The 10,961-nt window shown below is 37.7% G+C and overlaps 1 protein-coding gene across 1 annotated transcript; it reads left to right on the plus strand.

Annotated features, from left to right (window-relative positions):
• The first annotated feature begins 4,243 nt into the window (after positions 1 to 4,243).
• LOC103332016 (receptor-like protein EIX2) lies at positions 4,244 to 7,707 on the plus strand. The gene is made up of 3 exons (XM_089053404.1): positions 4,244 to 5,650; positions 5,991 to 7,328; positions 7,501 to 7,707. The coding sequence occupies exons 1-2, from the start codon at positions 4,363 to 4,365 to the stop codon at positions 7,310 to 7,312; spliced, it is 2,610 nt and encodes an 869-aa protein (XP_088909530.1). The 5' UTR covers positions 4,244 to 4,362; the 3' UTR covers positions 7,313 to 7,328; positions 7,501 to 7,707.
• The last annotated feature ends 3,254 nt before the right edge of the window (positions 7,708 to 10,961 follow it).

Below are 10,961 nucleotides of genomic sequence, written 5' to 3' on the forward strand. Positions count from 1 at the left end.
GTTGGTTCAGACACCAAAATTCCCAAGCTCGCCGCCAATTCTATGATTGGTGCGCCCATGAAATCAGTGATGTTACAAACTGCCAAGCAGTTTTTATATTTGCCCGAACCCTACTTCCCCTGCTTTTGCTTTAGGTACATGTCCTCCACCATTGCCTTCCACTGAAGCTCCGCTGCTTCGCCGACATCCTTATCTTTTACATACCTTATGATATCATTTGGAAGCAAAGCATACGGCTTTATGATGCTGCTGCCGCCTGCTTTCACCTCCTCCAAATACTTCTTAACCACACAGGGCTTCCGAATGAAATACACTCGTCTACGATGCTCGTCCAAGGGCTCCAAAAACTCCTTTCTAAGGAGTTCCCACTCTTCTGATTGATTCAACTCTGGCGGGAAAAGTCTACTCCCAAGGCTTTCAAACAGCAAAATGGCGCGTCTGGTGTGGTCGTCTTCGCTGTTGTTGGGAGTGCAACAGGCTGCAGCCCCGGCAACAAAAAGAGTAGTACAATCTTCTTTATCATCATCTTCGGATGGCGGTTTCAATTCCGATTCCATCCTTAGCCTGTGTTGCTTCAATTTGTCAATATCAGACTTCAACTGCTCCTCCAAGAGGTCCATAACGCGGTCATGTAATAACTTATAGCCCCGGTCACGGTGAAGCCTCTGCGCCGCAGTGTCTTGGCCTTGTTGTAGAAGAAGGCCGTAGAGAATCTTGACAAGGTCCCACAAACGAGCTAACAAGCCAGAGCTGGCAAAAGGGAGGGAACATTGCATAATAGCGTCTTGGGGTGATTGTGGTGGAGCCAAAATGCGGCTGTGTAGAAGGCCTCCGGATAATGTTTTCCGGTTTGAATAGAGGCAGAATTGAGATTAAAGATGAGTTTGAGGGTGGTTAGCGGATTGTGGGACCACGCCACGGGCAGCAGTTGCTTCAGATAGTTAATGGAGGCCTGCTTCTTCTGCAGCTTTTTCATGGTTTCTTCATAGGTTGGCTCTGGTGGTGTCACGTGGAAAAGCCAATCGGTGCTGCACCAGTCTGGCGACGTCACATGGAAATACAGATCATGACAGGGATCATCGTAGGAAGGAAAGGAGATGGAGGAGATGTTCTTGGCCATGGCCATGTCAGTGCTGGAGTTGGAAGCCATTAATCTTCGAGATATTGAAGTTGGAAGTGCAAGAGCAGGAGGAGCCAATACTTTGAGAAGCCTGGTGAAAGTTGAACATACTTGCAAAGACACCGGTTTCTTCATCTCTTAATTGCTCTGGTTCAAATTCAACACTCTCTCTGTGTTTGGCGTTAAATTTCCACACACAAAAAAGAAAAATAATTAAATAAAATTGATTGCATGCCAAAGAGAGATTTGGTGGCCATTAAGAGTAGATTGCAATCAAAATTAATTGATTGAAATCAAAGACAAGTATCAAGAAAGGCTTGCAAGAAAAGAAAAAAGATGTGAAGGAATTAATTCTCTGTGCTCGTTTAATTTGCATGCAACTTTTATGTGACATGTATAATTCATTCTTTTTGTAAGTCGGAAGACAATCGTTTTAAAACCATAATTTTTAGTCGATCTTTGAAGCGTAGTTACCACCACATAGAGCAACACCTCAGACATAGATTTTGCTGAGAGCAACAGTCTCAATTATGAATTCATAATTATTGAATTTGTAACATAGAAACAAGAAAAAAGACCCAAAAAATAAAAAAAATTTGAAAACAGCTGCAACCAAATTGAAAGCGCAAACCAAATTAAACTAAATCTTACTAAAGTAACTAATTAAGATTATTCTACCTACGAGATGATGAATCATCTGGTCAAAGATCTTATTCATTGATCTCGCTTTAAGTTCAGTCGACTACTCTTTGTTAGAAATGGATTCTTCCATGAGATGGCACGGGCAAATTTCCCCACCATTGTCTAAGAAGGACTTAATCAATGTGTCGGAGAGGCCAGCCAACAGTGTCACCCCTGGATGAGGTTCTTGTGTACAGGGCCTCCATGTCCCTAAGTACATAAATCCCAAAGCAAAATGTGTGGCATTGCATCATCCCCGTACCCTTACTCCTTAAACTTGTTTTATGTTTCCTTATATAGACAAATTCAATCGATCATACATTATACATACCCGTGAATCCTTTGTTGATCTATTGTGAATCTGAAAATTAAGAAGCACAAGAGACATATCGATGGTTCTCAACATTTTTAAAAACATGGAGAGAGATAGGAGCTGATAGCCCCCATATTTATTGGCAAACTAGGAGTCTTGTGTGTGCGATCGTAGGTTGTATTTTCATTGATGGATCTTCTCTTTTCTTCAAAACACCTACCTACTCTACCACTATATAGACTGTAGTCTATTGTCTATTTTAACAGTATGGGTCATTTTAAGGTCCCAGTAGTGAGATTGGGCCAGGACTTACCTAGCTTTCAATTTGCTAATGGCATGTGCTAATTTATATAGCTGCATTTTTATTTTGACGCATCCATTCACATGGGCCTACAAGACTGTATTAACTTATTGATTAACCATAATTCTGCAATTTTACTTTTATGTCAACCATGGTATAGGGGAAATATTAGTAAGATAAAAACTATTATTGTTCCATAACGTGGTATTTTCTCACTTTAATTTCAACTAAAATGAATTTTGTTTGACAAGTTCAAAAAAGAAAGCACACTGCTTCGTTCTTACCTGGAAGAAAGTATTTTTACAAATCAAAGTTTGACACATATGCAAAAATAATTTATCAAAAACATAAAAAAAAAAAAAGAATCTCAACACACATGTCAAACTGTGATTAGTAAGAAGGTAGAAGTTCCTACTTCCGAGGAAATGAGGCAAGTGATAAAATAATACATTCATAAGACACCCATCAGCCCAAGAAAAAAGAGCAAACTACTCAAGACACCCAACAACTGTGCACTACACCTCATTTGAAGACTAAAGAGCCAGCTCACTCCATGCTAACGTTGAGGGGATATGGATGAATATAGCATATTTCATTTCTATATACTTATTCTAGAGACTTCTTATATAGGATAAATATACACACATTATAAATGTACACAATATGTAAAGAGAAAGATTGAGACAACGAACATAATAAAAAATTCATATTCAAAATTCTAGCTGAGCAATCTTCTTCATTTTTTTGAAAACTTCAGTCCTTTCTTTTCTCCATAAATGAATATATCCCTTCTAGTGTAATTTCTCACAGCAAGTATTTTCCCAATAATAATAATAATAGATGGACTGGAAACCAAGTTTCGATCAATCTAGATACAGTAGACGGTAGACCCAAACTTAGACCGAGTACAAAAAAATTATCTAATCATTGGGATTGAGATAATTTATTTTTGTTGGTTGAGTCTGGATCTGGATCTATGTTGATCGACTGAAAGTTGGGTTCCAACCCTCCATTATTTTTCTTCCATTGGTTCCACTTCCTTCGTATCACTCACTGTTTTGTAAATGGTGTTTGTTTCGTGTTCCAGCGAAATTCTTTCATGGTGCCAAAATTAAGAGCATCAATCTATCTCACAAAGGATAGCCTTTAGTTCATACAAGACACTGTATATGCAGTCCTTTTCCATGTTCTGCAGAGTATTTTAAATCGCCGAAAGCAATTAAATTTCTTTCTTTTCTGTTCTCCACCATCTCATTCTCACAGTTTTGCTAGCCTTATGCAAATCCTGTCAAACTATCTTAAACATTTTCTTATCAAAGTAATAAAATATTTTTATATCCATGTATACATTATAATCAGACAGAGACATGCGAACTAAAGCCTAACTAAGTACAACCAATGGCAACCACATTTATTATTAATACCAATAAGAAACCATGAATAAGCTAGCTAGGAATCTATCATTATGCCGAAACTAAGTAAATTAATATGGTGGCCAACTGCCAGATAAATAATTCCAAGATCCATTCAATTACTGAGTCAAGTTAATTGAGGACGGCAGTGGGATCGGTTGGATTTTCCCCCAACATCTCTATCAATATTCTGTATTCCAAATTAATAATTCCATGATTCATTCAATTACTAAATGAAGCAGATCATCACATTTGACGGACTCCTTCTCATGGTTTTGTCTTATATGAACATCTTGCTCTGTTTTAGCTTTTCAACTAATTATATGCATATGCTTCAGTGTGAATGCTTTCCTTTTGTTTCTCTATATATATGGAGAAGAACGGAGACAACCATATATCAATGTACTTTCAGTGTTTGCATGTGCAAGTGCTTTGGTTGTGCTCCATCTTCGCCATTATATTATATTCCATTTCATAAACCCTAAACAGTTGTGCCTATTCGACATATATTCCGTTGGCATTTGAATCTATTAACATGCAAGGCCACGGAAGGTGCTTCAAACTCTTTCTTGCATTTGCTCTGCTTTTGCTACAGTACGCCCAAGGAGGAGAGATGGACCACAATAAGAGGGACACTAACGTGACCAGGAGGTGCATAGAGAGGGAAAGGCAAGCACTCCTTGCATTCAAACGTGGCCTGGTGGATAAGTCTGATTTCCTCTCTTCGTGGGGTTCAGAAGCACAAAAACAAGATTGTTGCAGATGGGTGGGAGTCTCTTGTAGCAACCAGACTGGCCATGTTCTTCAACTTGATCTTTCAGACGAAGTTCAAAGCGAATTTGACAAAGTTCAAGGTAAGATGATTAGTCCTAAACTGATTGAGTTGCACCATTTACAGCATTTGGCCCTTCCTCGGATTGATTTCAATGGGAGCCAATTTCCATATTTCATTGGTTCTCTAACCAATTTAAGATACCTTGATCTGTCTTGGACTCATTTTGGAGGTAAGTTTCCAAGTCAGGTCGGAAATCTTACGAACTTGGTGTATCTGGACTTAAAATATAACAGCTTTACAAACGTAGAAAATCTCGATTGGCTTCCTCGTCTCTCGTCGTTAAGATATTTGGACTTGAGTGAAGCGAATCTCAGCAATGTTTTTGATTGGCCGGAAGCCGTTAATAAGCTTCCTGAACTAACAAACTTGACACTAAAGGAATGTGATCTTCCTTCTCCAATTCTTTCCACTCTTTCTTACATAAACTCTTCTAAATCTCTTGCTAGCGTTGACCTTTTTTACAACCGTTTGAATAATTCTTCAATATTCGTATGGTTGTCCAACTATAGTGCCAGCCTTGTTCATCTTGACCTCTATGGGAACCTTCTAGCCGGTTCAATTCCTGATGTTTTTGGAAACATGAGCTCTCTGGCACATCTTTATCTCTCTAATAACCAACTTGAAGGGTCATTACCTAATCTTACAAACCTTTCGTCTTTGGAAGACTTGTTTCTTCGTAACAATCAATTAAGCGGAGTAATTTCAGGAACTCATTTATCAAAACTTTCCAAACTACGGAATTTGGATTTATCTTCTAACTCGCTAGTTTTAGACATCCATGCTGATTGGATTCCTCCTTTCCAACTGCACTCCATAAATTTGGAGTCTTGCAAGATGGGTCCGCATTTCCCAAAGTGGCTTCAAACTCAAAAAAATATATCATACCTTCGTATTCCTAATGTCGGAATTTCCGACATCCTTCCAAGTTGGTTTTGGAGTTTATGTCTTACTGTGGAATATATGGATCTCGCACGCAACCAAATTAGAGGTGCATTTCCAAATTTGACATTGGAGTTTTCATATTCCCCAGAACAACATCCTGAGTTCGAACAAGTTGGAAGGTACAATCCCCTCAGTTCTATTAAATGCCCCATATATGGATTTGAGTTCGAACATGTTAGAAGGTCCAATCCCCTCAGTTCTATTAAAAGCCTCATATCTGGATCTGAGTTCGAACAAGTTGGAAGGTCCAATCCCCTCAGTTCTATCAAATGCCTCACATCTGGATCTGAGTTTGAACAAGTTGGAAGGTCTAATCCCCTCATTTCTATTAAATGCTCGACATCTGGATCTGAGTTCGAACAAGTTGGAAGGTCCAATCCCCTCAGCTCTATCAAAAGCCTTATATCTTGATTTGAGTTCGAACAAGTTGGAAGGTCCAATCCCCTCAATTCTATCAAAAGCCTCACATCTGGATCTCTCTAATAATAAACTTTCAGGGTCAATTTCGTTCTTGTGTTCAAGTGCAGCTATTGGTTTATTCTTTCTTAACCTCTCAAGCAACAATGTTTCTGGACAAGTTCCAGATTGCTTGACACATTTGGAGAATCTAGTCATGCTTGATTTGAGTTACAATGTTTTGTCCGGGAAAATTCCTACAACAATAGGCTCTGTATTTCGTATTGAAACACTCAAATTAAGAAGCAATAGATTTGTGGGACAATTGCCTTCGTCATTGAAGAATTGCACAAGTTTAGTCGTCATTGATGTTGGGCTTAATAAATTATCCGGACAAATACCTGAATGGTTAGGGGTTAGCTTAAAGTATTTGGTTATCCTGATGCTTTCGTCTAATCACTTCAATGGAAGCCTGCCCTCACAATTATGCCATCTAACACACATTCAAATTTTAGATTTCTCCATGAACATCATCTCTGGAAGCATACCCAAATGCCTCACCAATTTAACTACTCTGGCTCAGAAAGGAAATCCAAGTTTGAACATCTCACATTATTATGTAATTTCACATCGTCGTTGGGGAAAATTGTATAACGATGATGCAACCTTCATGTGGAAAGGAGGAATGCAGACATACAAAAGTACTTTGGGGCTTGTGAAGAGAATTGATCTGTCAAGCAATAAATTAACAGGGGAGATTCCAAGTGAAATCACTCAGCTTGTTGGGTTGGTTTCTTTAAACCTATCAAGAAACCAATTAATTGGTCAAATAACTCCAGAGATCGGAAACTTGCAGTCAATGGATTCTCTTGATGTGTCACGAAACCATATAAACGGAAGAATTCCAACAAGCCTTGCTCGGATAGATCGTCTTGGTTTCTTGGACTTGTCATATAACAACTTGTCTGGCAAAATTCCAGTCGGGACTCAGCTCCAAGGCTTTGATCCCTCTTTTTATGTTGGGAATCTTCAACTATGTGGACCTCCACTTAAAAAGATGTGTGCTGATGAAGTGGAAAAAGGTCCAAGAAAGCACACTGACTTCATCAACCAAGAGGACAAGGATGAGCTAATAACACTGGGATTCTACATTAGTATGGGGCTTGGATTTGTTGCTGGATTTTGGGGAGTTTGCGGCACCTTGATATTTTCAAGGTCATGGAGATACGCATACATGAAGTTCTTGAATGGTTTAAATGATTGGCTTTTTGTGAGGATAGCTTTGTTGAAGCGGCAATTGAAGGATGCTTAATTACTAAAGAACAACGGTAAGTAATCTCTCTTTCTCTCTCTCATTGTTTATTATTATCTTATTGACTTAATCAACATGCATGATTAATTTGGTTTTTCTAATTTTATATATATATATATATATTCATGCAAACTAACAGGTCTTTTTTTTTTTTGTTTTTTGCGGTGGCATTTTATCTTTTTATCCAGCATCTTCGGAGACATGTCTTCCCTTCAATCAAAATGGTGCAAAGTTGCCATGGACAGTTGGAGTGTCTTAACTCCTTAATAAGAAGATTAGTGGGTGGGTTGGCCCGGAACTGTTTGTTTTGGTTTGTTGTCGTAATTATTCCCTGTTTTGTTTAGATGTTGTCGTTTCCTTTCTTTTGTAATATATGGGCGCCCTCTTTGTTTTGAGTATAATACTGAAGCTCCCAGTGTCATATCCCGGATCGGCTCGTAGCACGATATTGTCAACTTTAGGCCCCCTCTCTGCCATCACGGTTTTGTTTCTAGGAACTCACGAGCAACTTCCCAGTAAGTCCATCCTGGGATTGCTCTAGCCCCAACTCGCTTAACTTCGGAGTTCCTATGACTTCGAAGCCAATGAGCTCCCATAAGGCCTCGTGCTAGATGGAGGCGGGCATATACATATAAAACATATCACCCTCTCTCTATTGGTTGATGTGGGATGTTACACTCAGAGCATTACTTGGCATGTTAGTGGCCTTCGCCTTATTAATATGAAACTTATTGGTCAAGAATTGGTCCATTGCCAACGGAATCCAGTCTAGTGAAAATTCACTTTTCTTAGTATCGTTTGTACTAAAAAAAAGTAGAAAACCAATTTTTATTTTCAAAATTTGAGGATGCGTCTAATAGCTTAATCAGAAATAGTTTTAGAAAACAAAAACAATGAAACCATTTTTGTTAGGTTTAATAAACAAATTGTTCCAAAAATGATTGCCCAAATCAAGCACAGTAATATAGTTATAATGAAAGTGGATTTTTATAGCCGGAGAGCATGATAAATGCATGCCAGCAATTAATAATAAAATCCACATATTCTCAGTCCGCACATATGAAGGATTTTTTTATATTCCTTTTTTGGGTCAACTCAAATCTCATCACATATTTCATGCGGGAGAATAAGGCAAAAAAAACAAGACACGTCCAACTTCTTTTATTTATATATTTTTATTTTTTTTGTCAAAAAGACAAGTTGAACTAAGGGCTAGTTTGGCATTCTGTTGTGAAAATAATCATCGATTTGTTGTGAGAGAAAGCAGTTTGGCGTTTGGTAAAATTTTTGTTAAAAGTATTGTTGGTATTGATTTTATGCATAATCAAAAAATGATTGCCGCACAATTATTAAACTCAACGCCTCTTCCGATTTCTGATAATCGAAAATGAAAGCACCTCATTACCGCTTTTCCTAATAGCTTTCTCGCATCAATTTTTAACAATAAGTAATTTTTTTATAGTTTACCAAACGGGTTGGGCTCCTCAAATTTTTTTAAAAATCACTTATCACCCAAAATAAGCAATGTCAAACTGGCACTAATTCAAAGAATTTACAATAAGTTATTTATGTTTATAACTGAAATTATTAATTAAATGAAGATAATATGATAATTCACACTTTTTAATATTAATTTTTTTAAAATTAAATAAGATAATGAGTCCTATTTTTATGAAACACAACAACCCATTATCTTTTTTAATTTTAAAATAAAAATATAAAAAAATAAAACCAATTAGCACACGCAAGGGATTGGTAATAATAAGTTATCAATGTTATCCTCTCATTTATTTTTGAAAAATTAAAATAAAATCCATCATACATGTAATTATATTCAAGGGCTAACAACATTTTAACCTATGAAGGTTTGGGGTTATTCACATTCTTTTTTATCCTTCCCTTTCATCCTTCCTTTTACATACTATCAAATTTCCTACATTCTTTTCATCCTTCCTTTCACATGCTGACATGTGGATGTCACAAATGCTATCTGAAAATATTATGGTCTAAGTAGTATTTTAATTGAAGTAACCAATATATTTAAAGAATATACTAAAAATTAATAAAATATTAAGGGAGCTATGATTTATGGAAACGGTAAAACTATAATCCAACACTATTTTTAGAAAAATAAAATAAAATTGTGGATTAAGTTTTATGGATGTGTTATGTTTAGCCTTCAACTACTGGAGATGGCCTAAGTATAATTTTGTGCTCTAGAATCACTTTTTCTATATATTTATTAAAATTTATAACAAAAAAGGTATCTCCAATGTAAAGTATGAATAAGCATCGACATGAAAAACATGTCAGTTGGGTTATGTTTTGGGATTGAATCCAATCCGACCAATAATAACATCAATCTCATTGATTGGACGGTGGGCCTCTCCTTAAATTTGAGCTTTGGAGTTTTGGCCCGAATTCAAATCTGGGCTATTAATATAGACCCAAACAATTGGATTTGGAGTTAGTAACCCAAATTCAGATTCACTCCTACCCAAACAAACGGCCTAAAAATTATTTAAATTCTCAAATTTTTTTCAGCAAAAAAATTAAAGACTTGCAACTAAACATAATCAAATAGAAATATTGTGCTCCCAACGACCAAGGGCGGAATTACAATGTGGGCTTTAGTAGTTGTTGAGGCCCAAAAATTCAAGGGGCTAAACTCAAATTAATTCTTGGCCAAACACAGATAAGAGGGTATAAAAAGGGTTTAATCGAAACAAAAGAGAATTTGTGGGACCCGCTAATACATGCTACCAGCCACGTGTCATGCCAAGCAAGCATATACAAAAGGGCCAAGAGTATGCCAACATTACAAGACCACTCTCATATATCTCTTCGATATTACTTGGCCCAATTATAAGCCTATCATGGCATAATAAAACTCAAGCACAAGCGTAGGCATCATGCGAAAAGAGCCACTATTCTAGCACTAAGCTATGTCACAAGCCTAAGTGGGCCCAAGCCACAAAATTAACCGGGGCTTACTGAGAAGGTTGTGGTATAGAAGGGAACAAGCGATCACAGGCCCATTGAGGGTTCGAGGAACACAAGTTTTAAGCCACTTAGGGGCATTGAAACTCAAGCCCGTTCCTAGAACCCAAATACATGGGTTAGCATGAGAGAGAGGAAAAACAATCCAAAACTTTAGGAAATCACCTAGTAGCCCAGCCCATATCAATAGATTGCTTAAAAGAATAAAACTGTTTCCAGTGACGAAACTTATTGCACTGGAAGCAACAAGCTAAAAGACCCAATACCATGTGTACAAGCCCAGCCCAGTGACTTGCAAAAGTCGCGCTAAGTCTCATTCCAGTAAGAACTCCAAACTACGGTCACGAGGGAACCATGGCAGGATCAGAGGAAATCCACGGGGGTGAGAGGAGTGTCCATCGGATAAAAGGCTTAATCTCTCATCTTTTCCTTTGTAAGCTCTGTCTTGAAAAACCATAAGGAAAGCAGGTGGCGCCTTCCCCTCTATGGGAAGGTCCAGCTGCGTCAAACCATTGGAACCACAAAGGGTTCCTTACCCATGCTTCTTGGATGGAGAAATTCATCAAGGAGGATAAAGTGGAAAAGGGCAATGAAAAAGGAGAAAAAATTGAAACAAAATTAGGGTTCCTCGTGGCTATAAAAGGGGCCC

This window comes from Prunus mume, linkage group LG5, assembly GCF_029339155.1.
Source record: "Prunus mume cultivar Tortuosa linkage group LG5, ASM2933915v1, whole genome shotgun sequence".
Classification (NCBI taxonomy): Eukaryota; Viridiplantae; Streptophyta; class Magnoliopsida; order Rosales; family Rosaceae; genus Prunus; species Prunus mume.

What these genes read in the sequence shown, in the direction of transcription:
- LOC103332016 (XM_089053404.1), top strand. Translation starts at nt 4,363, where the DNA reads ATGCAAGGCCACGGAAGGTGCTTCAAACTCTTTCTTGCATTTGCTCTG. An exon ending in CGCACGCAACCAAATTAGAG is followed by an intron (nt 5,651 to 5,990) that starts GTGCATTTCCAA and finishes CAATCCCCTCAG; the next exon opens with CTCTATCAAAAGCCTTATAT.